The 25,739-nt window shown below is 46.4% G+C and overlaps 5 protein-coding genes across 7 annotated transcripts; 3 read left to right on the top strand and 2 right to left on the bottom strand.

Moving 5' to 3' along the window:
- Positions 1-327: 327 nt before the first annotated feature.
- On the top strand, positions 328-3,436 carry LOC112900226 (ubiquinol oxidase 4, chloroplastic/chromoplastic). The gene is made up of 9 exons (XM_025969011.1): positions 328-904; positions 992-1,175; positions 1,305-1,398; positions 1,514-1,629; positions 1,822-1,930; positions 2,029-2,097; positions 2,469-2,540; positions 2,629-2,676; positions 3,022-3,436. The coding sequence occupies exons 1-9, from the start codon at positions 756-758 to the stop codon at positions 3,219-3,221; spliced, it is 1,041 nt and encodes a 346-aa protein (XP_025824796.1). The 5' UTR covers positions 328-755; the 3' UTR covers positions 3,222-3,436.
- Positions 3,437-3,576: 140 nt separating this feature from the next.
- On the bottom strand, positions 3,577-7,581 carry LOC112900227 (uncharacterized protein At5g50100, chloroplastic). Its single transcript, XM_025969012.1, has 8 exons — positions 7,330-7,581; positions 6,735-6,865; positions 5,988-6,095; positions 5,315-5,371; positions 4,608-4,673; positions 4,352-4,412; positions 3,967-4,010; positions 3,577-3,859 (listed from the first exon to the last, which is right to left on the bottom strand). The coding sequence occupies exons 1-8, from the start codon at positions 7,457-7,459 to the stop codon at positions 3,824-3,826; spliced, it is 633 nt and encodes a 210-aa protein (XP_025824797.1). The 5' UTR covers positions 7,460-7,581; the 3' UTR covers positions 3,577-3,823.
- A 1,499-nt stretch (positions 7,582-9,080) lies between these two features.
- Positions 9,081-11,851, top strand: LOC112899388 (phosphatidylinositol 4-kinase gamma 5-like). Of its 2 annotated transcripts, none has more exons than XM_025967838.1 (2): positions 9,081-9,304; positions 9,478-11,851. In XM_025967838.1, the coding sequence occupies exon 2, from the start codon at positions 9,574-9,576 to the stop codon at positions 11,446-11,448; it is 1,875 nt and encodes a 624-aa protein (XP_025823623.1). In that variant the 5' UTR covers positions 9,081-9,304; positions 9,478-9,573; the 3' UTR covers positions 11,449-11,851. The 2 variants fall into 2 exon arrangements, with proteins under 2 accessions (XP_025823623.1, XP_025823624.1); XM_025967839.1 differs by having other exon boundaries at positions 9,081-9,388.
- A 2,309-nt stretch (positions 11,852-14,160) lies between these two features.
- On the bottom strand, positions 14,161-16,182 carry LOC112900128 (F-box/kelch-repeat protein At5g15710). Its single transcript, XM_025968883.1, has one exon. It carries the CDS (start codon positions 15,881-15,883, stop codon positions 14,609-14,611), a length of 1,275 nt encoding a protein of 424 aa, XP_025824668.1. The 5' UTR covers positions 15,884-16,182; the 3' UTR covers positions 14,161-14,608.
- Positions 16,183-16,716: 534 nt separating this feature from the next.
- Positions 16,717-20,614, top strand: LOC112900130 (plant cysteine oxidase 3). 2 transcript variants are annotated; one of them, XM_025968885.1, is made up of 6 exons: positions 16,717-17,040; positions 17,245-17,405; positions 17,945-18,092; positions 18,352-18,552; positions 20,101-20,219; positions 20,315-20,614. In XM_025968885.1, exons 1-6 carry the CDS (start codon positions 16,887-16,889, stop codon positions 20,318-20,320), a joined length of 789 nt encoding a protein of 262 aa, XP_025824670.1. In that variant the 5' UTR covers positions 16,717-16,886; the 3' UTR covers positions 20,321-20,614. The 2 variants fall into 2 exon arrangements, with proteins under 2 accessions (XP_025824670.1, XP_025824669.1); XM_025968884.1 differs by having other exon boundaries at positions 16,719-17,040; positions 20,306-20,614.
- The last annotated feature ends 5,125 nt before the right edge of the window (positions 20,615-25,739 follow it).

The following is a 25,739-nucleotide window of genomic DNA, read 5'->3' as shown; positions in this document are numbered from 1 at the left end:
TGGCCTTATCTTTTTATTTTAGATCTGTGCTGCGGTGGCGCGGTGCTGCCTGTGCACCAGAACGTTCCGGACTGTGCTATCCGGGGATGGTCATGCCGCTCGTGCCTCCCGTGCTTCGCGCTGGCATTTGTGCCCTCGACCATTTGACTCCACTGGATCTTTTTTTTTTTGAGATTGACTCCACTGAATCTGATCTGCACCGCCCACAATAACACTGCTGCCGTGTGGGTAGTAGCACAAGTAATTTCCGCCCACAATAATTTCCGCGCTGGAAGGCCAATCTTACAGCGAGAAACACGGGCCGCACTAGTAGTAGCAGAAAAAAGGAACGGAGCGCATCGCGCCATGGCACGAACTCGCCACTAGCGAACCAGTGACGACCAGGCAGTCGGCACCGCCCCATCAATCCTGCAGTTCTTCCCCGTCCCCCGCAGCCACCGCATCGCGCCTCCTCCGAAGCCGGAGAGCTCGGGAGCCGCCTGCCGCCCAGCCAGCAAACAGCCCGGTTCCATCCGCCGTGCGCGTCGCGCTGGGAAAAGTCGCGACAAAGCACGGGAAACAGCGGCCGGCACCGCGAATATACCCACCCAGCCCGGCCTCTCCCCGTCTCCCTCCCTCCCCTTCCGCTTCGTGCACTTCCGCGCCGCTCGCTGCCGTGGCGTGCCGTCCCGCCCTCCCGCGCCGCACGGCTCACATCCCATTTCCACTCCCCCAAACCTCTCAAAACCCACACGGACTCGCGGGCGCGCGCCAGCATGGCGGTAGCCTCCGCCTCGCCCCTCCCGGCGGCGCTGTCCGCCAAGCCCGGCCCCGCCCGCTCGCCGCCGCGGCCCGCTCCCGGCTTCCTCCCGCTCCGCGCCCGCCGCGCCGGCGCAGCCCCGCGCCTCGGCCCCGTCGCCACGTGGTAACCGCGCCGACCCTGTCGCGATCTGATTCGATCCTCCTTCCTCGTGCTAGTGTTCATGTGCTGCGGCCCCCCGGGCTTGTGCAGGAGGAGGTTTCGCGCGGAGGTGATAAAGACGCAGCGGGAGAAGCAGCAGACGGAGGCGCCCGTCGAGGAGTCCTTCCCCGCGAGGGAGGCCGCGCCGCTGGACGGAGGAGCGGACGACCCGATGGTTCCCTCGGACGAGAGCTGGGTGGTCAAGCTCGAGCAGTCGGTCAACATTTTCCTCACGGTAATACAAATAGCACAAGATTTCCAGCATAATTCAGCTCATTTTTTCTCTCTCAAAATCCTGCGATCCTGGTTCCGATGTTGTATATCCATAAATCTCAGATGGTTTTACATGCTCTTCGTTCTGCAGGAGTCGGTGATCATGGTACTTGATGGTGTTTACCGTGACCGGAACTACGCCAGATTTTTTGTGCTGGAGACGATTGCTAGGGTGCCGTATTTTGGTGAGGGCTCCGTTTTGTATGCTTGCAATGGCCTGAAGGTCCCTATAAGTTTCGCGGCGTTGATTTTTACTGCATCATTGCAGTGCTTGTTTTAAGTCTGCTTGATTGTGAACAGCCTTTATATCGGTGCTTCACATGTATGAAACCTTTGGCTGGTGGAGGAGAGCTGATTATATAAAGGTTCACTTTGCTGAAAGCTGGAATGAGTTCCATCACCTCTTAATCATGGAAGTATGTCTCCAACTTTCCTTTCCACTAGTAAATTTCATGCGAGTAACAGCTTCCTTTTGGTGTTGTGTGAAAGTTCTACTGTGCCTTCCTTTTATTCTGTTTGTTTGCGTATTCTGTTTTCCATATTAATTATCAGGTTCTTTCTATAAATGAGTTCATCCTAATTATCATTCAGCCCTTGGCTCGTATTAGGAATTGGGTGGCAACGCTTTATGGATTGATCGTTTCCTTGCTCGGTTCATGGCATTTTTTTACTACTTCATGACTGTTGGGATGTACATGCTGAGCCCAAGAATGGCATGTAAGAACTCTTACCTACCAATTATGAAATAAAAGCCTGTTTCCTATTACCATATTCATTTCAGATGATAACTCCTGTACCCATGAATCAAAATACAGATCATTTTTCTGAATGTGTGGAGAGGCATGCGTATTCAACTTATGACAAGTTTCTTAAGCTCCATGAAGGTAATACTGTTTTAGTGAGCTTTTTATATTTTTTTTCATGACCGTGCCGGAGCATGTTTTTCATTAAGAGGAAAGTGAGCTTTTTATATGATCTGGTTGTGGAACATGGACACATGGTATAGTATTTTTGTTCATCTGAGGCAGTGAGGGCCAAATCGTTTCGATTTTGAGCCATCACCCTTCAACCTAGTTACCCTAAAATCATTTCTACCCATTAATTCCTCTTATTCAACCAATTTACGTCTTAATAGCCTCTTCTCTTTTTTTTTGAAAGACCTATGTCAGATCCACCTTGTAATTAGAAAAGCTGCTAAATCATTTTGCCTGCAGTCCCAATTCGATGATGTAAACTATATGTTTCCTTTCAACAGAGGAGTTGAAAAGACTACCAGCTCCAGAGGCAGCTCTAAACTACTACCTGAACGAGGACCTTTATTTATTTGGTAAGCCCTTTCATGGGCTTGTCTTTCTTAATGCATGCATCATTTATTGATATCTGTGCTAATTGCTTATACCATTTCATCCTCTCAGATGAGTTTCAGACAGCAAGAGTCCCATGTTCTAGAAGGCCTAAAATAGGTAAATTTGTCATTCTCAATTTGTCCCCCTCTCCAGCTGTCTTTTCCTTGTATTTTTTTTTTACATTTCAGAAGGTTGGAAGAGTTCCATGTTAGCTGTACATGGTGAAATTAGTTTCACTGCTCCATCTAGTGGGGTCACAAATTCATTGTAAAAGTCTTGGTTACCACCTGTTAGTGAGACACATAATTTAGGGTCCATAAAATCTCTGTTTTGATTCCTCGTTGGATTAGGGACGTCTGGTTTGAATTATTTGTACAGAATTAACATGATATTGGGTTGACCCATATATTTCGCTGCCATAAGACTATGTAAGTGCTCATTATTTCCCATATTCCATTGCAGATAACTTGTATGATGTATTTGTTAATATACGAGATGATGAGGCAGAACACTGCAAGACAATGAAGGCCTGTCAAACGCATGGAAATCTTCGCTCTCCTCACTCAACACAGAACTGCTTAGAAGCTGATACGGAGTGTGTAATACCCGAAAATGATTGTGAAGGTATTGTGGATTGTGTCAAAAAGTCACTTACAAAGTAAAGGCCGAGACCTGTATCTTGTGCTTTCAGGCATTATAGTATACGGAATTTTGATGATATTCCTTTCCCCCCTTAAAATTAGGAAATAGTCGTCCTACAGTTTTTTCTACTCCGTGCCATACATTACCAAAGTCAGTGTAGATGCAATTATGCAACATAATCAAATGTCTTACTTTTGGAAAGATGCCAATTCAGGCCGAGTGAAACATTGGCTAATCGCTTGTTATGCTGTCAGTGATTTATAAGACGCTGCAATCTTGTTGCATGGTAAACCCACGAGCACAATGTCCAAAAGGCATCGTAGACGACTCCCATGATCAGGAGGCACGGTGCGGTCCCTCACCAGTCACCAGAGCTTAAGATAAAAACGAGAACAGTCCATGGAACTTTTCGCCATAAAATGGCATTTACAATGTCTTTACCATCGAACGGGTACAGTGTACAGTTGCATCATTATTTACTTCAACAAACTGTTGTATAAGCTATTCTCGATTCTTTTCATACCACTGCGATTATATTTAGCGTTCAGACTATGTGTGTATGTGCCTATCTAAGCATAGCTAGAGGTCAGCAATGCAGCAGGGTAGACCAACATTTTCAGGCTCACATCTTGCATACTTTGTCATCTTTACATTCGCCCTGCGGAGGAACAAAGAAGTCAGCAAACTGAAGCCGCTGATATGTGCATTCACACAGCCAGCATGATTGGCAGAGGAAACGAGCTCATGACTAGAGGGCCAACTTACTGCAGCTTTTCGGGATGCCATAATCTCTTCTAGCGGAGGTCGACCTGCCATAGTAGGACAAAAAAATGACCAGATTTGTTCAAGAAAATGCAAAATGTTCAGTACACTTCATTTGCAGTGAAGTTTTATTAACATGTCTTTGATCAGACTACCACAACTGGAAGAACTGTCCTGTTTGGATGGGCTAAAGTTGAGTGCTAAACTTTAGCACCTATTAGCACTCATGCCCTCTCTGAAGTTTTTGAGTCTTGGCTAAAGTTTAGCCTACCCCATTAGCACTCCTATTTGGATGAGCTAATGCTAAACTTTAGCACTTTTAGGCATTAGCACTTGGATCCAAACACCCCCATAAGTTAACCATGTGTAAAATTCTTACTAGTAATACCTGTAATTGGCATACGGTATTTTGCCCACACACCATATACTGCATTTGCCATGGTAGCTACCTGCAGAGTATCAGAAGAAGATGAATAAAAGAAGTACAAATGTCGTGCAAAGATAAACTTATGTATGTCATTCGGGGAAAAAGTGTTCTACAAGACAGCTACTGGAATATAAAAAGCAAGCAGCTCAACGGTAACCCTCTGAAATGAAGGAAACAAGATGATCCTATGTTTTGCTCTCTGTAAGTGTGAACTTACAGGTTCATACTTAGTAACAGCATAAACCCATCCAAGTCCTACTTCCTCGTACAGTCTTCTAAATGCCTGCAATTACAACACAACGAATATTAGCATAAAGCAGTGCTGATGCTCAGACAAAATATAGCTAAATTCTGCATAGGCCCCTAAGAACAACCTTTTATTTTGTTTAGCATTACACTTATACTTAGTTGGGTTGGCACTATAATTTGGAAATATTTTTTCTAGATTGGGTCAAACTGATTCTTGAAGATAAGGTCATATTAACTTCAATGGAAAATTATTTAGCACATGATTCGCTACAGTTAGCACAATTATTGTAACAGTCTAATAATAATGACTATAATCTCTGCATGTAAGAGTGCATTGGACTTGATCAAGAAATTTTTAGTACCTGAGTTTTCTTAACACTAAAAGATAAAAATTTTGGTCTTTTAACATGGTACAAACTCATCAACACAAGGACAAAAGCTTGCATTTACGTACCAACACAGAGAACACAGAGAGTTTAAGTAACCACAGGAGGAACAGATGTATTAAAGTTCTGTGGTAGTGAAACATCTACGCATTTATTAATTTCATGTCCAACTCATGCCTTTCATTACCTGCAGAATATCTCCATTTTACAATCCTAGTTATCAGGCAGCAAGCTGCTTCTGGAAAAGGACAATCCCACAAAACTTCAAGACATAATATTAATGTCCTACCTCAACATCTGTGACGATAGTTCCATCTGAAAGAATGGCATGTATTCTCCCCATGGCCTGAAAAGCATAATATAATTTGATTGAGAAAAGATAAAGAAAAGCACATGATACTTCAGCTGCTGTATTTTTCTAGTTAGCCACAAAACATAATGCTAACATTGAATCTGGTTTCCACTAAACGTTAAAGAATTGCACTCCTATGCTCTCTGAAAAACTGAATTACGGGAACCAAGCAATATTGTGTGATATATCCGATTCTCAACGTGCTTTAATATTGATTTCCACTTTTTGAGAGAGCATAGAAGCACGAAAATTAACATGCTAAGCACCATCAGGAATGTAGAAACATAAGTAGTTAAAGTATCAGAACAACATTTCCTGGTACAAAATGGCAGCCAGAAAAACTTCAGAAGCATGCACTTATGCAAGGACAGGAAAGGACAAAATCCAATGTTTTTCCATGGACGTTGACAATTTTTGCAATCTTCAGTGCGTGCCAAAAATTGCTAGAGATTATCAATGTGTGTGCCAAGCAATGTAGTTTTGTACCATACATTTAGGAAACCAAACATGAGATGATCAATTTCATTCATGAGAAAGCAAAAACTGAGGACCCCCCCCCCCCAAAAAAAAACAAAAAAAAAGAGAAATTGTAAATTGGAGTAATACGCACAGTTTCATAATCAAGTCCCTGATTGTCATCTGGAGAGTAATCTTTCGAGCTTATGTCAACGAATTTTATTGCTCCATAGGATTTGTTTCTTTCTCTCAGCATGTTTACCTGTACAAACATGAGAGTAACTGAGTAAGTACAAGCAAATTTAGTTGCTGCAAGCCTGCAACCTGTATCAACACAATGGGAGTCTATCGTTTTGGCCCATAACTAACATCGTAAGTGAAGAAAATCTATCCAAATAAGTCAAAATACTGAGGGTCCTAAAATGTTAAGGTTCCTGGTGCAGAGTTCCATGGCCTTTACTGAGGGTCCCTGAAGACATGAGGTTCAGGTATCTCAGCTGAAATTCTTAGATATAAAGGTAAGCATTTATCTGGTGAAATTTCTGAGAGTAGAAATTAAACATCATGTGAGGAGCTTATTATAAAATTTCTACCCAGGTATACAAACTGACAGGAGAAAGCATTTTTTAGAACACAAATGCCACATGAGTTCACACAGGAACATATCTACAGCAGGTGTTGGTTAATTTGTTCTCTCAAGTATCAGTGAGCTCATAGCTGCCTACTCCCAACAATTGATTTGGCACCCAAGACCATCTCACTGGTATAGGTACTGAAACAACTAAAGAAAACAGGATGAACATATCACTACATTCAGAAATATTTTAGACACCATTGATTGTGCTGTGGCATAACTTAAATAAATTCCCAGGAACCACTTGTTGCGACTTGCGCGTCATACCTCACGCATACAGAGCGGGCAATCACCGTCGTAGAGCATCTTGATCCTCCAATTTTTGGATGAGTTGTCTTCGTCCTTCAGGTCCGATGTAGGGGCTACTTTCACATCGGAGTGAACTTGGCATCTGCCAACTGAGGTTCAATTCATGTTTAATAACCTGATCAACTGTACAAAAGCATAGACCTAACAGTAGTATTTTGGTATGGGGCAACAGAAATGGAATAGTTTCATGGGCTTCCTCAATCCTCAAAATGCTACTAATTAGAGTTCTTATCAGAATCACTTGCACGCATGATCTCCCAACGATCAGATAAAATGTGTCAGAGCGCGAGATCAAGCAACACAGTGTCACAACCTAGCAGCTCTCCTCGCCAAAAAAAAAAAACACCAACAACCTACTGCTAATTCTGATCGAAGTATCCGAGACTTGATCACAACATGATATATAAGAAACACTCGTGCACGGCCCACCAATCCCCCCCCCCCCCTAGAGCACGATTCATGCGTAAGCACGAGTGCACGACCCCCCAGTCTCCCCTCATCGCTAATGCCTAATAACATTACCAGGGTTAAGAGATTTGTAGCTTGCTCTTACCATTCAGCGCGGCGCGGCGGGAGGCGCCGAGCGCCGCGGCGTCCCACCGCCCCGGTGGCATGACACGCGCCGCGGCACGCGGGCGCGCGCGGGGCAGCGCCGCCCCCAGGCGGGCCAGCGAGCTCGCCATCGACCTCTCTCTGTCTCCGGTGAGCGGGTGGCGAGCGAGGAGGCTTCGGGGGCGCAGCGGTAGCCTCTGATTGAAAAGGGGTTGGTTACTGGCTGCTCTTACTCCACCGCGGCCTCTCTCCGCGCCGCTAGTTTTCCCTCGCTTTTCCTCCTCTTTTTTCAGAAGCTACAGCAGCTGCTGTCAGGACCGTGGATCCTGATCTGTGATCGTCAGATTGGCTCGTCGCTATAGTGTAGCTGAAGAATTTACTCGATTAATTATAGGGACATTTGGATTCAAATTGTTACGATTTTCAATCCCAATTTGGAACGATTTACAGAAATTCGCTATACGGTAGGGGAGAGTACTGAAGCAAGGTTTTCCCTAATAGAGAGTTTCTTTTTTGGGGGGGGGGGGGGGGGGGATGGAACGTTTTCTAGCTTCCTGGCTAGAGTGAAGGCAGCGAGCATGACCTGGTGTCGTTAGCTATATCATGAAGCACATGCATAATTAATGCTTGGTCGTTGAAACTTTGCTCTCAAGACCGCATTACAAGTACTGAAAATGTTTTTTTAAGACTCGAACATTATGGTGCACCGCAAGGAGCTCTAGATAGTAGATATGTTGAAAAAGCCAATAGCGAAACTCACAGACACATGTTGCATAATGTAATCTTTGCGACAAACCTTGTCTGGTTATACTGCCTTTTTCTATAAAAAGTTAGGTCGAAATTGAGAACACTCGATCACTCGAGGCTTACAAGTTCCCCACACATTGACGCATCTAACTTTTGTGGCATGAACGCACAGCATGAGCACTAGATTGATCTCTTTTTTTAAAAAAAAAGAAAAACATGACCACCACACGTTCGCACCTGAAGAAAGAAAAACTACTACTACATTGCAACATTAGAACAAGCACGTCATACGTTGCAATTGCCGGAAACGTCAACAATGGACCATGCACGTCGTACGCTGCATGGGCACGAGGAGAAGTTGCACGAGCTCTCTTCTCTTCCTCTCAGACCAGCTGACGGGAAAAAGAAGAACATCCCGTAATTAGCAGCAAAAGCCGCCTAGCAATATGGCCGGGCCGCGCGAAAAGGGGCCCACATGGCTGGCGGCCCCCACGTCATCCAGTCACGGCGGCCCAATCGCTCTTATCCAGATCGCCGTCGACCAGAGGGCCGCGTCCTCCCGCGACTCCGACGGCCCAGCCGCTCCCCCCTATCCACCATCCGACGGCGGATACGCCCCTTCCAGACCTTTCCGCGCGGTGGAAAACGCGGCCCCGGTTTCCCCTCCCGTCCAGCCCTCGGGAAGCCCTCGGATCATCGGGGTCGTCCGTCTGGCGATCAGACGGGCGGCGCACGTTGCGGGCACGGCCTGCCAATCCGGTGTGCCCGCAGAGCGTGCGAGCACGGCCCCCACCGTCATGATGCTCGTCCAGATTTACCTTTTGAGGAGAGCCCCTCGCACGTTTCTCGTTTTAGGGGGACACCCAGCGATCCTCCGATTGGCTGGTTCTGAACTCCGGCCGCCCCAGGGTGCACCTACTACATTCGAATAGTGTAAGATGAAGGGGGCTTTATAGAAATATCTGTTTTGGTGTTTCTTCGGATGATGAGATAGAAAACCAACCGAAACCCAGCGGTATTCGCCGGGCAGCGGGTGCGGAGTTGCAGTAGAGAGAGAGGTCAGGACTCCGGGGGAGCGAGGCGCAGATGGAATGAGGAACCGGGCTCTGCTCCGCCGTCAGCCTGCCGCCGCGCCGTCCCCGCGCCCCGGCCGTCGATCTCCGCGACACGGCCGACCCCAGCGGCTGTCCCCCACGCCCCCTTCTCCACGGACACCTTACCCCCGCATGGTGAGCGCCGAGATTCAAATTGTCGTCTCTCCTTGCATCAGTTTGAATTCTTGCTTTTCCATGGTCCGGGCGGTCGGATTCACGGTGAGTTCGTAGGGAAGCTGTGATTTTTCGGTGTTTGGTCGAGGGATTCAGTGGAAAGATTGGGGTTTTTTTGGTGGTTGGTTGTGCAGGCGTGATCCGATGATAGCAACAAGAGCGCGCCTTCCCCTCTCCCTGACGGCGTCGTCCACCCCGCACGGCGCGCGCACCAAGAAGAGGAGGAAGCCATGTCTCCCAACCTGGACAGCGCCATCAAGAGCCAGGTGCCGGCGCTGCTCCTGAGGCGCCTCTTCGGCGCGTCCCGGCGGGACGAGGCGAAGCAGCTGTCGCGCTCCCCGACGCCGGCGCCGGTGGGGAGGCGCCGGGTGTTCGTGCAGACGGAGACCGGCTGCGTGCTCGGCATGGACCTGGACCGCGGGGACAACGCGCATACCGTCAAGCGCCGGCTGCAGCTCGCGCTCAACATGCCCACCGGCGAGACCTCCCTCACCTTCGGCGACCGCGTCCTGGAGAACGACCTATCCTTCATACGGCCGGACTCACCGCTGCTACTCACCCGGAACAGCATCAACCGGAGCTGCTCCACCCCGTGCCTCTGCCCTGTCTCCAAGGACTTCGAGCAAAAGGATTGCAGTGGCCTGGTTGAGATGCTCGGGTGCTCCAGCAGCATTGACCGGGTGAAGCGCCTCGTCGACGACGTGGTGACTGCCATCAGGAACGGTGTGGATCCAGTCCCCATTAGCAGTGGCCTTGGTGGCTCGTACTACTTCAGGAATGTCTCTGGCGACAGGGTTGCCATTGTTAAGCCGACAGATGAGGAGCCTTTTGCACCGAACAATCCCAAGGGCTTTGTCGGTAGGGCGCTTGGTCAGCCAGGGCTGAAGAAATCTGTGCGAGTAGGCGAGACAGGATTCAGGGAGGTTGCAGCATACCTGTTGGACCATGAGAATTTTGCCAATGTACCTGCGACTGCTCTGGTGAAGATAACACACTCCATTTTCAACATAAATTGTCCAGTAAATGGTGGAAGTCCGGCACCAGCTCATGACCAGAAGCAGCAAGTTAACAACAGCAAGATTGCTTCGTTCCAGCAGTTCATCGCCCATGACTTTGACGCCAGTGACCATGGCACATCAAGCTTCCCTGTTGCTGCTGTTCATAGGATCGGCATACTAGATATCCGAATTTTCAACACTGACAGGCATGCGGGTAATGTGCTGGTGAGGAAGCTTAATGGTGGCACAGGTCGCTTTGGGTGCCAGACAGAGCTGTTCCCAATTGATCATGGTATGTGCTTGCCAGAGAACCTGGAGGACCCTTACTTCGAGTGGATACATTGGGCACAGGCGTCAATTCCATTTTCTGAGGAAGAGCTCGAGTACATCAGAAATCTTGATCCAGGGAAGGATGTGATGATGCTGCGCAGAGAACTTCCAATGATGCGTGAGGCCTGCTTACGTGTCCTGGTCCTATGCACGATCTTCCTCAAGGAGGCTGCAGCATTCGGACTTTGCTTGGCAGAGATAGGTGAGATGATGACTAGGGAGTTCAGAGGGATGGAGGAGGAACCAAGCCAGCTAGAGGTTGTGTGTATGGAGGCCAGGAAGAGAGTAGCAGAGTGGGAGCCATTCTCTGCTACAGCTGAACAAGAGGATGATACTGATTTCCAGTTCTCAATGGATATGTTAGGAGAATACAATGATGTAATTCGATCGCCAAGGTTCAATGGCTCAGGTTTCAAGGTATCTAGTTTCAGAAGTCCTCTGTCTAAGCTCGTCGAAAGTGTTGAAGAGGGAAATGATGGCCATGAAGATCAAAATGAGTCTGATCGAGTCTTTTATACTGGATGGAATACACCCAATATTCCTAGCAAAGCTATAGGTCAGAATGGCAGTGCTACGAAAAGTGCCATGAACAGGAGTGCAGACGAACAACTTCCATCAAGTATGTGCTTTGTGAAGCTGTCAGATATGAGTGCAGATGAGTGGAATGTCTTCCTTCAAAACTTCCAGGAACTGCTGAAAGAAGCACTGCACGAGCGCGCAAGGGCAGCAGCAGGTCAGAGAATGAAGCAGCGGCTGGGCACTTCATGCAAGTTTTGAGTAGGGCAATAGAACATCAAGAAGGGAAAAATGTGTACTGCTACTTGCACTGCTTGCCTATGGAGTGAGTACAGGGTGAAGATATCATGATACAAGGCACCTTTAACCTTGTGCAAAGATCTAGATTGCAACTGTTATGTCCATGAGGTAGATAGGACCACAAGGATATGTAGTGATGTGTGTGAAGAACTGCTACGCCTGTTTATTAACTATGTTTAAGAAGGGAAATGCTTAATAATAAATGCTTGTCAGCCTGTGTATTCCGGGTTGATGTTAGATACTCCAGCTTTAGTGTGCAATTTCTTAGTTGTTGCTGAAAATTCTTTGTAGTCTGTGATGTGACCTGTGAGCAGTGTAAATATTGCACCTTTTATGTAAATATTGCTTTACCTGGTGTTGAATATCTTGGTTGTGCGCTTGTTTGCTTGGTCTTGGTCTCCAAGATTCTTTTTTTTTTCAAACAAAAGTCCCCAAGATTCTTCAAGGCACGTATATTACAGGTTGAAATTGTTTAGGAGCAGTTAAATACCAATAACATGAGCTCTTCTCACCTCCAGCTGCAGCTTCACAAACCAGAAACAAACAAAAATTAGATGTAGTTATATTATGTCAACCTTCCTTGCAGTGAGAAAGATAACTTCAACTACTGCTGCTGTGACAAGAAGATTAGTCATTAGTCAAGTCATCAGGTGCACAAGTGGGAAGAAGAATCATACAAATGGGTGGGAGGGAGGGAGTTTATAATTATAGATTCACATATAACAATATGTAGTTTTGACTGATATGAGAGCATAGACAACATAGGTTTTGGACAACATCAACAGGTACACATAATAAGGCATGAGACAACTCAGTATAATCCACCAATAAGAAGATGGCGTTGATACATGAATGACTTTTAACCTAGAATATTATTTAACTTAAGTAGATATTGGAAAAAAAACGAATTGCTCCATTTCTGCAACCATTATGGTTTTAGCATTATCAATCAACCCTCAAGGCTCAAGCTTAAGCACAGTTTGTTTATGCATAGTATAAGTTACAAACTCCGTAAGATAATCATCATATTCACTGTTGTGAGAAACTTACAGTTCTTTGCCATTGCATGCGTTTCAAAATCTCCAGCTCCACTGCAGCATGCTATTTCTATTTGGTTGGAGGATGCTCCACCTATCTTCAATTCAGTTCATGCTTACTCAAACATGTAACCCTACTACATTAATAAAATCAAAGCTCTTGTTTGAAATAGAAAGAAAAATCCACTGCAGATAGTGTTGCCAACAAGCAGTTTATAATTTTTCCCAGCAAAAGGAAAATCAGAACTAAATTCCCAGGAGCAGAATTAAAATACCAGATAACAGAATAACATGATCTGAATAATGGCACCGGTGTCCAGTCTTATGTGTCTTCAAAAGTAAACTGGTTGTGGTTTCATACTTTAGCAAATAAATCATTGATTCACTTACATAACTTCACCTATCATATGCAATAAGTAATTTGCTACAATGTATTTTTCAGCTCTATCTTGGCACCATAACGCAGGAACTGAATACATAACCTGCAATATTTCTTTACTACTATATACTTTCATCTCTATCTCTGTACCATAACACAGGAAGTCAGGAACTGAACACATAACCTCTAAGGTTTGTCTCATGTTGCAAGGACTACAGATCACATCCAAGATTCAACCTCCAGAACATTCGCATCAGGTTGTATCGCAGATGCCTTGGTTCAGCATATCACCCATCAACCAAATATATGCAAACACCATAGCAACAATACATAGGATTGATCAAATTCTTTCCAAAATAATTTCATTTCTCAACCTCCAATTTTTATATGCTTTACCGTAGTTTTTCCATGTCAACCTCATCAGAGCTACCCACACTCATGGGCTCAAAAGGCCACTAAGCACTGATATAACTTGTTCGTTTCTACTTTATGGAACTGTATCACACTGTATTTGTTAGGAACCTGCAATTTACAAAGGCAAATCCAGTCACTATTGCATAAACAGGGATTGTGCTGTGTGCCTGGGAGTTAGGTGATCATACTCCAGGAAATTGCGGCTTCTATACATAGGACATCACTTAGAATTTAATTTGATTTGCTGATTTCTTGCTCCTGTTACATTTTGATTGTTCTCAGGTAGGATGTTACGTGAAGCTTGTCACTGAGTTCCATATATTCTTTGTATGAAAGGCGTAGCTAATTAAGAACACAATCTAAGAATGCGTTGCTGAAACCTATGCATAATTCAGACAACTACACACCATCTATGGCACATCCAACACCAACGGACCAACCTAAACAAATGAATCTCTAGTTTAATTCATCTTTCTGAATGACCTAATTCACCAGTAATCCGTACAAAATAAGATACATCTATAAACAGATCACCAATACACAATTGAAATACCATGTCATTGCACGCATCTCAAATAATTGAACTCCTAAACCTAACCTCGCCATGTGACCAAAAAGGTGGCATAAACTATAAGAAAGTAGATACTGGTGAGCGATAGTTGTAAGAGACTATGAGCTAAAGAAATCTGTTCTGCCAGAAGAATTGTGGTACAAATGCAATCTCACAACAGGGGTGAAATGAGGACAACAATGAAAACAGATACAATTTGATGGTATCCGACTGGCAGCATACGGATATCATAAGAAACAATGCACAAACCAATTGAGTGGAGAAACATCATCTCAGATCCAACTGAACTCTAGATTATCCAACTGAACTCTAGATTAAGTCCACACTATCCATTGAAATTGTACTAACAAAGAACTACATCTCTCTTTTTTTTTTCATTTCAGGTACGGAATCATTTACAAGAAACTCATTGCTAACAAAAAGGAATTGAACAAGCGGACCTCCATTTGTGGCAAAATGGCGACATTCTGTATGATGTAATCCAGAACTGCCAGATGGCATAACTGCTGTATTAAAGAATTCTTCAGCGGCATGATTTGCAAAGATTGATTGCTCAAGTCCACTACTGGTAGTGTCTCAAATAAGAAGCACTATTCACCTCATCACTTGACGCATCTCGGCATCTGATGTCCATGATTCAATTGGACATCTCACAGGAAGCTCGATTTGAGCCCCAGAAGCATTTGATCTCAATCTACAATGCAGTTCATATTACCGTACTCAATATATTGATGTGTCAAACCTTGGCTCATAAAAGCAGACCTGGCTATTGCACAGCTGGCTAGCACAACCAGCAATCCACGACCAAGCCTTCTTATCAACATCATACAGAAGACCTTTGCCTTGATTCCATGATGTGAAGCATATCAAGTTGTCCTGCCCAAAGCACTCGAACCTCTCAGCCGACAACCTGAGCAGAGCCCTAAAGTACCTGGGCGGCATTCTGCTTATCTCCACCCAAACTGTTCTACCATGATCCAGCTCCCAGATCCTCATACTCTGAATTGTGCTGTATAGCCCAATTCGCCCAACCAAGAACAACCTTGTGCAAGCTCCAGCCACCAGATACCCATCCAGCAGGGACCGTGGGAACTTGGCAGGTATATGCTCCCAACGCCCCGCATCCACTCTATACATCATCAGCCCCAGCGGCGAGAGCGTCTCCAGGTACAACCTAGAGTCACAGAATGCCATCTTTGATGAGCACAGGTTCACTGCAGGCATCATCTGGTGCACCGACCATTTATCTTCCTTGGAGTCATAGACCTCAGTGGGGAGCATCTTGTCCCCATACACATCACTAGCGGCGATTACCTTGAATGACCGGCGGCTCTTGTCGACCGTGAGCACCAGCTGCCGCTGCTGGTTGCAATGCATGTCCGGGAGCACCCGCCAGGCCTGCGTGAGCGGGTTGCAGACGACCGTGCGGAAAGTAGCGCCATCGAAGCCGGAGAAGCAGACGAGCCCTCCCGAGGATCCGACAAGCCAGAGGTCCCAGGGCGGGAGGAAGCCGAAGGGGAGCTTGTAGCGGGCGTGCAGGGGGACGCTGAGCACGCTGCAGTGCGGCGGGGAGTGGGAGCCGCCGCCCCTGGAGAAGGTGAGGAGGCAGGGCCCGTGGGAGGGCACCGCCGCGTGCGCGGCGAGGAAGGCCGGGTCGTGGAGGATGGCCTCCCAGCGGCGGGAGACGGGGCGGAGGCGGAAGAGGAGGAAGGGCGGCACGCGGGCGAGCACCTCGAGGAGGAGGTCGTCGGGGAGCCCCGCCCAGACGCTGGCGTCCATCGGGACGTCCGCGTGGTGGTGGAGGAGCGAGGCCGCGGCGCCGGCGCCGGCGCCTCCGCCCGCGGCGGATGAGGAGGGTGACTTGCACTTGGGGAACGCGGGCGGCGCCGCGGTGTCCTCGTCGAGCCCCCGCGGCTTGGTGCTGCGGATCGCCTTGGGCGGCCGCGACGGGCTCGTGGGCCGCGCGGCGCGCGCGGGCGCCGCGGCGGCGTCCATGGCGGGCGACACGGGCGCGAGATCGGGGGCCGGATTCGAGGGGAAATCTCGAAATCTGGAGGGGATTTTGAAGAGGCAGGCAGCGGCGCCTGAGCTGACGCTCCTCTTTTTGGACGGAGTCGGCGCCCACTCGGAGGTCCGAGCGGAGGAGCGTGGAGCGCAATGCGAAGCAGGAATGGGGAGGACGGCCAGCGCAGTGCTCAGGGTCAAACACGAGGGGGTTGGAGAGCGAACTCGGTGGCTTTCGGGTGTGGCTGGTTCGTTCGGCCACGGCCACGGCTGGTAGCTGGTGCGCCGGTTGTGTCCGCGGCTGGGCCTGGATTAGGCAGCACCGGCTGACATTTCGTTTCACAGGCTAGCAGAACCATCAACCAGGTCCGTTGGAGATAACTACTCCAGCGAAGAGACTGATACACAGCTGCACAGAGTGGTATATATACATAGCAAAACTACGTATATTTGCTATAAATTTAAAGTTTTTCTAGAAAATATATATTTCAAATTGTTGAATGATAAGTACGTGTGCAGTGTTATACTCCCACCAACTTTAAAATTCCATTTGATTTATACCAGATTCTGCCACGTTAAATTTTAATTCATCGTGCGTGTAGCGGATAAATCAAGCGCAAGCTATTGGTAAGAAGAGGTAAAATTATATATCGAAGAAACCGTGATATCTCTTTTCAACGTGCCACGAATCAAATCATGAACGAATGTGGATGTGCGGGCGCATAATTATTTACATTTATTGTGTTTTGAAAAAAATAAATTGTGAAGTTTAAACGAACGAGTGCATTTTATATCCAGTTTTATACGAGGTTTTCATCCTGGTCCTGCCTTGTGAACACGGCTGCTGAATATACCCCAACCCAATATCGCTTCCCCTGACATCACCCCTTCTCTACCCTCGCCGGCTCGCCGGGCTCGCCGCGCCGCTACCCGTACATCCAGACGCTATCCGCGCAGAAGGAAGAGGACTGAGGCCTCCCCTGAAACTGTCCCGATGGCGTGGGGCGTGCCCCCGCGGCCGCCGTCGTCTAAGGTGCAGGCCCTCTACGAGCTCTGCAAGCGCACCTTCCCCTCCCCTTCCGCCGCCGCCGGAGCCTCGTCCTCTCCCCCGCCCGCCGACGCCGTCCGCAGCATCTCCTCGCTCATGGGTAAAGCCGTCCTCCCCGCTGCTAATTTCGACCCGTTCCCCTTCCTACCCGTGCTGTGTGGCCTGTTGGTCGTGCGGCGATTCGCTAATGGCCAGGCCCAGTCTTGCGCAGATTTTGATCTGTTTCATTATGCTCCTACGATAAGAGTGGATTAGCATTGTCACCTGCTTTGTCTTATGATGGGATGGTGTGTGTGATGTTCAGACACAATCACTCCTGCGGATGTTGGGCTCAGAGATGATAATGTTGAGGACGACAGGGGGCATGGATTTTTTGAGTCCAACTTCCTCAAGAGTTCAGCAAGGGTGACCCGGTGGGCGCAGCCTATCACCTACCTTCATATCTACGAATGTGACGCTTTCTCTGTGAGTTCACATGTTAATCTCAATTGAACTATTTTACCACCAGAGTTGTGAAAACTGCAACCACTACTGCGAAGTCGTAAACTTAAATTGTCTGACTTGTTGCATAACCCACTTGATTCATATAGCCTAACAACCACATTGGCATAGTATTTCTTATGAACTCTTCAGGTTTGATACTTTGATCTGGTGCCCTGCTGTCTGCTGGTTAACTGTGCAATTCCAACACCCCCCCCCCCCCCCCCTCTCTTTCCCTTTCTCTGGTTAAAGTACAGTCCATCTGGGTGTTCCTCTGCGCTTTAAAAGTTATATTTGTTGGTTACTGGTTTGGTACCATTAAACTGCATAGCTGCTATAATTGATCACCACTCACCACTATGGTTTCCATAGTTCAACTTCGACAAAGTATCCAAGCAAGCTTTCCATGCATGTTTTAGTTTTGCTTGACTGCAGTTCTCTTTTACCAGAACTACAATGCAAATGCTACTTATAGCTTGTACTGGTTATTAACCCGTCTACTTTATTCCCTATATATTCTGCAGATTGGGATATTCTGCTTACCAACTTCATCTGTCATTCCTCTTCATGATCATCCAGGAATGACTGTATTGAGCAAAATCCTTTATGGTTCCATGCATGTGAAATCATATGATTGGATAGAGCCTACTGTCCTAGCAAGTAGCCAGCCAGGTTATTATCTTTGTCTCTGAAATTTTTTTCCTGTTTATTCATTATGAGTTATTAATACTCCAGTGAAAACTCTGTCCTTGTTTAGGAGATAAAACATGTCTTATGCATTTAGCCAACTGTATCATGTACGAGTGTTACTGACAGATCATTTTAGATTGGTTATTTCCTCTTCTTCAGCTTCTGTGGTTTTTTTTAGAGCTTGATCTTGTATAAGAAAAATATAATTGGTCTGAACGATTGTTTTGGTCCTGATATACAGCAAAACTAGCCAAGTTACATACGGATGATGTTCGGACTGCCCCATGTCCAACCTCCGTTTTGTATGCCCAAAGTGGTGGGAACCTGCACTGCTTTACTTCAGTATCTTCTTGTGCTGTTCTTGATGTCCTCGCCCCACCATATTGCGAAGATGTTGGTCGGATCTGCACATATTTTCATGATTATCCATTTTCTAGCCTCTGTAAGTGAAATCCATCACTAGCATCATATTGTATGTTTGTTCTTATGAAAAGTTCATTGCTATGGTTTTTGCTGGCTGGAGCAGTAGAGTGTATGAAACTATGAATTGTGGACAACAGATTGGGGACCAGGGTCTTGGCATCAGACTGGCGTATTGATATGGTGGTGTGTGCCTATGGTTGGTGTGTATGTAAAAAGAGAGGCTTACCTTATTTTCAGATAATGAAAGGAGAGGCTTCCTGAATTTTTTGAACTAATAGATATCGAAGGGACTATTCTCTGAGCTTTCTATCTCTAATTTAGCCAACTTGACTGATAAAGCAATATTATTGCCTTGCGCTAGGGTTTGGTTGGTGCTGACTGCTGCTGTTTCTGTGGGCACCTGGAATAATACTGGACCCAGCAACATTCAGTACATGCATTTGGTAGAAGCAACATTACAATCATCTTAGATATTTGTACTTTTTGAAACAAGTTTCCACCGGTATCTGCTTTATGAGTAGGTGGGAACCATGATTCATGAGGACAATGAGATATTTGTTCTGTTCACTCTAATTGATTTGTATAAAATGATTGAATAGGATTTCTGGTTGATTGATTTGGTCTTACTCATGCCCACAGTACTATTGTGTAGGTACAAGACTACTCTGTGTTTGCTATTGTTGCGCATGCATCTAATATAGAAGTAAGGTCATACATATGGTTCAATGGCTGGGTAGAAGCCTAAAACTAGTATAGTTCACTTGAAAACGGAGAATGGAGGTAGCAAGCACCAGCAGCCTATCATGACTTTGGTGCATTTATAAAGTCATTTAGGGTACAGTGTCACTGGCAGGGGTGTCACGCGAGGAACTAGAGAATAATCAATCTAATGTCTCACCAAACCTAGGCTGCGTCTCAGCTTATATACTGCTTAGACCAGCCGCAATCTCAGACGAAACAACCAATCGTATCAATTCAAACTAACTCAAAACCAAATTGCTAACTTAGCTCTACTGTTCCTTATCTATTGCCGGTGCCAAACTCTCCTCCTGGGCCTTCTTGCGCCGACTGTAGTGCAAACCCCACATGACGTAGTGCATGAAACATGGTAAAACAGCTCTCAATTTCTATAGAAATAAATACAGTAGTCTACCATTTTCAGAAATGGCCCTCATTGCATATGATAGCCTAGGATAGATCTGCAGGACCAGTAATTGCCCTCTGATGCAACGGAGGATTCCCAGTGGTGAGAGATCTGGCCTCATGCCAAGCATGACATACCCACCACTGTAAGTAGTGTATTTTGATCCTTTGGTCAGATTGGTGACAGGCCAGGATTTATCCTACTTTGATATCAAAAGTACATAGTTATCAGTATTTCAACTGGTGTTTTAGGTACTTTATATATATGTTGTCTCTTGTTTTGTCTGTTTATTCCCAATTCGGGATAACCATATTCATGGAGATGCTTTATTCGTGTTCTGGGCATCTTGTAATTGCCTTCAGCTGGAGTAGTGACTTGTCCACAGCATGTTCGGTTTCTGATGGTCATTTGGTGTTCCAACAGCTGCAGCTGGACTCGCAAAGGTAGCTGGAAACCCAGATACTTACGCATGGCTGGAGGCCATAAACACTCCAGTGAATATTTACATGCGCTCTGGCATGTATACCGGTCCACCTGTACAGGTAAAGCCAAACTTTTACATAGCAGTTGCCAAAGAATGTGATTGAACAGAATTCCTGATGAAATTAACTTTTTTTTTTATTTCTAGGAACTTCAGACATAAGAAATCCAAGATGAACCAGAGCATCAAGCGGTGCTGCCCAGATAGTACAGTTCAAATGTAACGCTTTGAGTCTTCTATTTTTCATGTTTAGCTTTCCCTCCTTTGTTCTCCTGTGTCGGAGAAGCTGTTGTGCTTCAGTGAAGAGATAAGTTTTCACAGTAGTTTCTCTCGGTCAGTTTATTAGTGAGGGGTTCAGGTACAAAGCCAGAGCAGCTGAGCAGAGATTGTAGCTTTACTTATGTTGTGCAACGCTGGTATGATTTTGAATGCAAAATTTTGTTACTGGTGTTGCTACATTGCTGTCTGAATTTACTGGGACTGCAATGTCGTGTGAACTGGGCATGTGGTACGTGCACGGCCGTGGCATGTACACAAGCCATCGGAATTTACATCTGCCAAGCGCCCGAGCTTTGCTGCGTGCGAGACGTAAGACGGGCGTTGGCGATGATGCAAGAGGAATCTTAGGACATGAAAAATGCCAATACGGACTTTGCTACAAATTACAAAGCATTGGTGTGCTGCAAATGCTACCTGCTAAATACGAGATGTCAACACTGTATTTTGCAGTTTGCAAGGAAACAACACGGATTCACCAAAAACAACTAAAAGTGGCACCCCATGCCGCCTTGTTAGTTGTTACACTTACACTGGTCCGGCGTCACAGCCTTACCAAAGATGCTGCAAAACCATCTGTGCTTGTTTCGTTCAAACCACACTTGCCGCCTTTCCCAGGCCACGAGTCGATGCCACGTATCTTCCTTGTCCCGAATTGCTAGTCTATCGAAGGAAGAAGCGCATGGTGCCCGGCCGGCCGGCCGGCCGGAGCTCGACCGCAGACACGCCACACGTCGCGTCCTCCGGCCGACGTGGCCAAAAACGGCGAGGCCCCCTCATTGGCAATCGAACGCGCCGGCGCCCAGGGCACGCCAGCGCACGCGCGGCTCCAGCCAAAAATAGCCCCCTTCTCACGTATAAAAACCACAGCCTCGCCTCATGTCCGCCACCGCAGTCACCGAGCACGCAAACAACACCCGAAGCACGCCACTGCTTGTAGCTCATCACTAGGGATCCAGCACTACCCACAACCGCAGCACACTCCCATCAAGGCACCCAATGGCTCGTGTCCTCGCGCTCGTCGTGATCCTCCTCGCCGCCGTGATGGTGGCGCCGCTCGCCGAGGCGGCCTCCAGCACCCCGAGCTCGGAGGCGCCAAGCGGGTCGGCGGCGGCAGCGCCCGGCCCGTCCGGTGCTTCCGCGGACTCGCCGAGCGCCACCAGCTCGTCCGACGGGCCCAGCTCTGCTGATGCATAAGGCGAAGGCGCGAATTGGAGTCTTGAAATGATCCGTCGCAGCAGTAACAAATTAAGCGTTGTGTTCCTCTCCTGACGATGTCATTGTCAGGAGCAATGGTATAATACGTATCGGATAGAGATGGCGATCCTGATGACATAGGCTTTTTTTTTCCTTTTTCCCGATTGATTGATAATGTCATCGATGTACTCTCCTTTTCCTTTTTGGTAAACTTGTGTTTGTCTACTAAAATCTGCTGCAGTTATATATGTTGCAATAATGGCCCCTGGGTATAGATCCCTGTGTGAAATTTGGATGATGCCAAGCAATAATATATATTGTCTCATTACTGAAACCTCGAGTTCACCAGAATTAGCAATTGGTGACTGTTGTTTCATTTTCTTCCCTTTGAAAATGCAATCCCCGCATCAGCTCATCCGCCATCAGCTGCTTGTTCTCTTCTTTGAGTTGCTGGAGCTCGACTGCTGAAACAAAAGCAAAGCCAAAGACAGGCAGCAAGCCAGCAACGAACTGCCCAATGCTCGTTCACTTGTATGTAGCAATGTTTTGGTTTAAGTTCATTGAGACTGGATGTCTTTCCTCGGCTTCAGACGAAGTGGAAGGCAAGCACAGCAAGCTGCATCTCCCTATCCCGATAAATATATAAATACAGTTAAGTGGTGTGGTTTAATATATATCTGAATGGAAATCACTTGGTGGAGTAGGCAAGCATAACAAAAATGGCATGCGCATCTAACTGAAATTCATCAAGCGAAATTACAGAAACAGAAAACATTGGGTGCCCATAGCGACAGGTGCCCACCCTCAACGTCGTCACCATCCGTTAGAGCACGTGGGTCCCAGGGACTCAAAAGTTTTCCCATCCTGTTGCGCGTTCATCTCCCTATCTCCTATTTTCTCACTTACCCTCTACATCCATATCAGCATGTTACATCCAATTAGAAAGGTGATTCCTGACTCCAATACATTTTGGAATCAGATGAAGAACAACATCCATCTAGAGTAATTGAAAGCTTCTTTTTATCCGTGGCAAGATGTTCCTTTCAAATTAGAAAATACATAGTTCCTGCAGCAAATTAAACCTAGAGGGATCTTGGCTCCGACGCAATTTGGAATCAGATGAGAAAAGTCTAGATCGACACGACATATTGGAGAAATATTTTAAAGAAAATTATACAGAACTCTGATAGAAGCGATGAACTCTGATAGACTCAGTTCACAAGGGTTCCTATGCCAAGATAGGATGTATGATGTCAACAACCACTAAGGGAGGCCGGTCTTATTCATCTTTGTTAGAGAAAAAAGTTTTCATTTTTGTTAGAAATATTTATTTTGCTGTTTTTGTCCATTAAAAAGTTGAAAACAAAATCACGCAGAGTTCGCTTGTTCTGTTCTTTTGGAGCTCCTTTTATTTAGTAAGTATAGTTGGTACTCTGCATTTTCATTAGAACAAGAAGAAGTAGTAAAAGAATGTCCTGAGCTAAGGGTACAGCAGTTAAGCTGATATGGCAATAGCAGAATCGACACCAGCACCAACTGAAACAGCAAGAAATTACTCTTTTCATATGACTTCTCCCGTCGCGATGTTGTAGCTCAAATCCTCGCAATCCCCTGACTTCTCGGCCAGCTTTGTATTCAGAATCCCCCAATGTAGCTTCAATCCTTTATCCTTGCAAAAATACAAGTGACTAGGTAGGAGGGCAATGTTCTTTTTTAAAAAAGAAAAGAAAAGAAAACAAAGGACAGTGTTCTTGAAGAAACCATAAACTAAGAAGTGAGCACAACTCGACACCTGTCGCCTTCATTGGTCGATGCCTAAAAATAGGCAGGTTCCCATTGGGCAAGCGCCGCTACGTGCCATAGCCAGTGACACGCCAACGCAACGCATCTCTAAACATACCAGGCCCAAAAATAACCACCGCCTCACGTATAAAACCACTAGAATCATCTCGCATCAGCCACCACCACCACAGCAGCAACCAAACGAGAACACCACAGCAACAAAGCCACTGCAAATAGCTCCCACGACAATGGCCCGTGCTCTTGTGCTCGTCGTGATCCTCCTCGCCGCCGTGGCCGTGGCACCGCTCGCCGTGGCGGCCTCCTCTTCGAGCTCGGAGGCGCCAAGCGAGTCGGCGTCAGCGCCCAGCCCCTCCGATGCTCCCGCAGATGCGCCAAGCGCCACCAGCTCATCCGACGGACCCAGCACTTCTGACGCGTAGGAGGCCAAGCCGCGGAATATAATGGAGTCTTGAGATGATCCGTCGCAGCAGCAATGAACGTTGTCTTTTGTTTGTTTGCTCCTCATGTCGGGGAGAACAATGATCAAACAAGTATGTATCGAGTAGTGATCCATAATGCCACTGGAGCTTAATTTGTTTCCTCTGTGTGTGTGTGATTGATAATGTTATGATGAACTGATGATGTACTATCGTTCCTTTTGTATGTTCAGTTTTTCATCCTTGTGAAATGTATAATGAAATGTGTTTCTGATCTCAAGCTTTGCTACAGTTATCTGTTGTGATTATACATGAGCTGTGGTGGCCAATAGTACTATACTTTCTTGTTTAATTTGTAACTGAAACTGAACTGTCTGTTTAAGTGCAGTACCAATCAAAGATAGGAAAGGAAAAACAACATTGACTGGTGGGAGATTTTGAAGAAAGCAATGGGTGCATTTTGCAACCTTGAAGAACATTCAGTCTCTCAAGAAATGGAAAGGATCACTGAAGAGATCAAAGCCTTTGAACATACCAGAGCAGCAGCAGAGTTGTTTCTAGGACTTTGAGTTGTTGTTCTCTTAACCTGCATAATGTTCCCATTTCCTTTTTCTTTTTTGGTATAAAGACAGTTTCAGTCTTTGTATTGCTTCGGGTTTTGTATGACTTCCTTAATGGATAGGGCACCGCTTAAATTGGGATATCAAAACAACGACCTTCTCCCCGGTTTTAAACAAACAGCATGTTCATCATAAACCAGGTAGAGCAGTTACTACAAAGCCGACTAAACCTCAAATAATAACAGCTGCTACCAACTTGCAAAACAGAAGATTAGGGAGGGTGCTGACTGCTGTGCCTCCAGCTTCCTGACAATGGGGTTGGTCACTGCCAGTTGAAGCATAGGCCCTCAAGCCATCTCACAAGGCGTGCATGGCAGTTTTCCAGGATCAAGCTTTTCTCCTTTTTTTTCGACATAAGCTTTTATTTTCCAAAAAAAAGTCAAATGCCATGATAATGGAAATTGAAAGTTTGTTTGACTCAACCAGTACAAAAGCTGACCTTGGCTACATCCGCCTGATTCAAGCAAAAGAAACCTAAGCTAGGAAGCAATACAAAAAGTTTACAACTGGGACACAGGTGGCGACACCAATGGATAGTTTCGTTACTTAAAAAATGAGTGGTTCTATCATTTAATTCATTTCTATCACATTTCCTTCCCTTCGAACCTGATTAGTTCAACTGAACATATTTCGGATCACCCCAATGACCAAGAGAAAGCAAAACCGACATGCCTTTTGCATCCCTATTCACGACAAGACATGATGGAATGATCGCAGCACAAAAAACAAACCAAAACATAACCAGATTGCAATTCCTGAAACCTATTTAGGATCAAGGTGCCACTATTGAGACGCCTTAGCAAACTGATGATCCATGGCATCTCCTGATAGTATTCTCCAACTCTGGCCTCAATTTCAACTCCGCCGCAGTGACGAATAAGAAAGGAGCGAATGCTTGTAGGCTGCACTAGCTACACTATGACACTGGCAAAATAACGCCAGCAAACCACAAGCTATGGAGATTGGAGGAAAAAGGTCACCGGTTGATTCTAAAAACGGCCGGGTTATCATTGGGGAAGCACCGCGACGAGCCAGGTGCCAAAGCCCGAGACATGCCAGCGCAACGCGACCCCAACTCGCCACCCAAAAATAGGCACCAGTCTCACTTATAAAGCCACCAGAATCGCCACGCCAAGAACACAAAACGCAGTGACCAGCACCAAAACACAAGCGCCACAATTCACAACCGCGCAAGCCTAAACACCAAGAGACTCAGCCATGGCCCGTGCTCTCGTGCTCATTGTGATCCTCCTCGCCGCTGTGGCCGTG

The sequence above is a fragment of the Panicum hallii genome, chromosome 7 (genome assembly GCF_002211085.1).
Source record: "Panicum hallii strain FIL2 chromosome 7, PHallii_v3.1, whole genome shotgun sequence".
In the NCBI taxonomy this organism is placed as follows: domain Eukaryota; kingdom Viridiplantae; phylum Streptophyta; class Magnoliopsida; order Poales; family Poaceae; genus Panicum; species Panicum hallii.
This window is presented reverse-complemented; position numbering and strand designations above follow the sequence as displayed.

Bases quoted from the DNA above. Each gene is read 5' to 3' on its own strand.
- LOC112900226 (XM_025969011.1), top strand. From the start codon at position 756: ATGGCGGTAGCCTCCGCCTCGCCCCTCCCGGCGGCGCTGTCCGCCAAG. The intron at 1,399-1,513 runs GTGAGGGCTCCG...GATTGTGAACAG, and splicing joins TGCTAGGGTGCCGTATTTTG to CCTTTATATCGGTGCTTCAC. The intron at 2,677-3,021 runs GTAAATTTGTCA...ATTCCATTGCAG, and splicing joins TTCTAGAAGGCCTAAAATAG to ATAACTTGTATGATGTATTT.
- LOC112899388 (XM_025967838.1), top strand. From the start codon at position 9,574: ATGTCTCCCAACCTGGACAGCGCCATCAAGAGCCAGGTGCCGGCGCTG.
- LOC112900130 (XM_025968884.1), top strand. From the start codon at position 16,887: ATGGCGTGGGGCGTGCCCCCGCGGCCGCCGTCGTCTAAGGTGCAGGCC. The intron at 17,041-17,244 runs GTAAAGCCGTCC...TGTGATGTTCAG, and splicing joins CAGCATCTCCTCGCTCATGG to ACACAATCACTCCTGCGGAT. The intron at 18,553-20,100 runs GTAAGTGAAATC...GTGTTCCAACAG, and splicing joins TTATCCATTTTCTAGCCTCT to CTGCAGCTGGACTCGCAAAG.
- LOC112900128 (XM_025968883.1), bottom strand. From the start codon at position 15,883: ATGGACGCCGCCGCGGCGCCCGCGCGCGCCGCGCGGCCCACGAGCCCG.
- LOC112900227 (XM_025969012.1), bottom strand. From the start codon at position 7,459: ATGGCGAGCTCGCTGGCCCGCCTGGGGGCGGCGCTGCCCCGCGCGCGC. The intron at 4,413-4,607 runs GTAAGTTCACAC...GATACTCTGCAG, and splicing joins CTGTTACTAAGTATGAACCT to GTAGCTACCATGGCAAATGC. The intron at 3,860-3,966 runs GTAAGTTGGCCC...GTTCCTCCGCAG, and splicing joins TGGCATCCCGAAAAGCTGCA to GGCGAATGTAAAGATGACAA.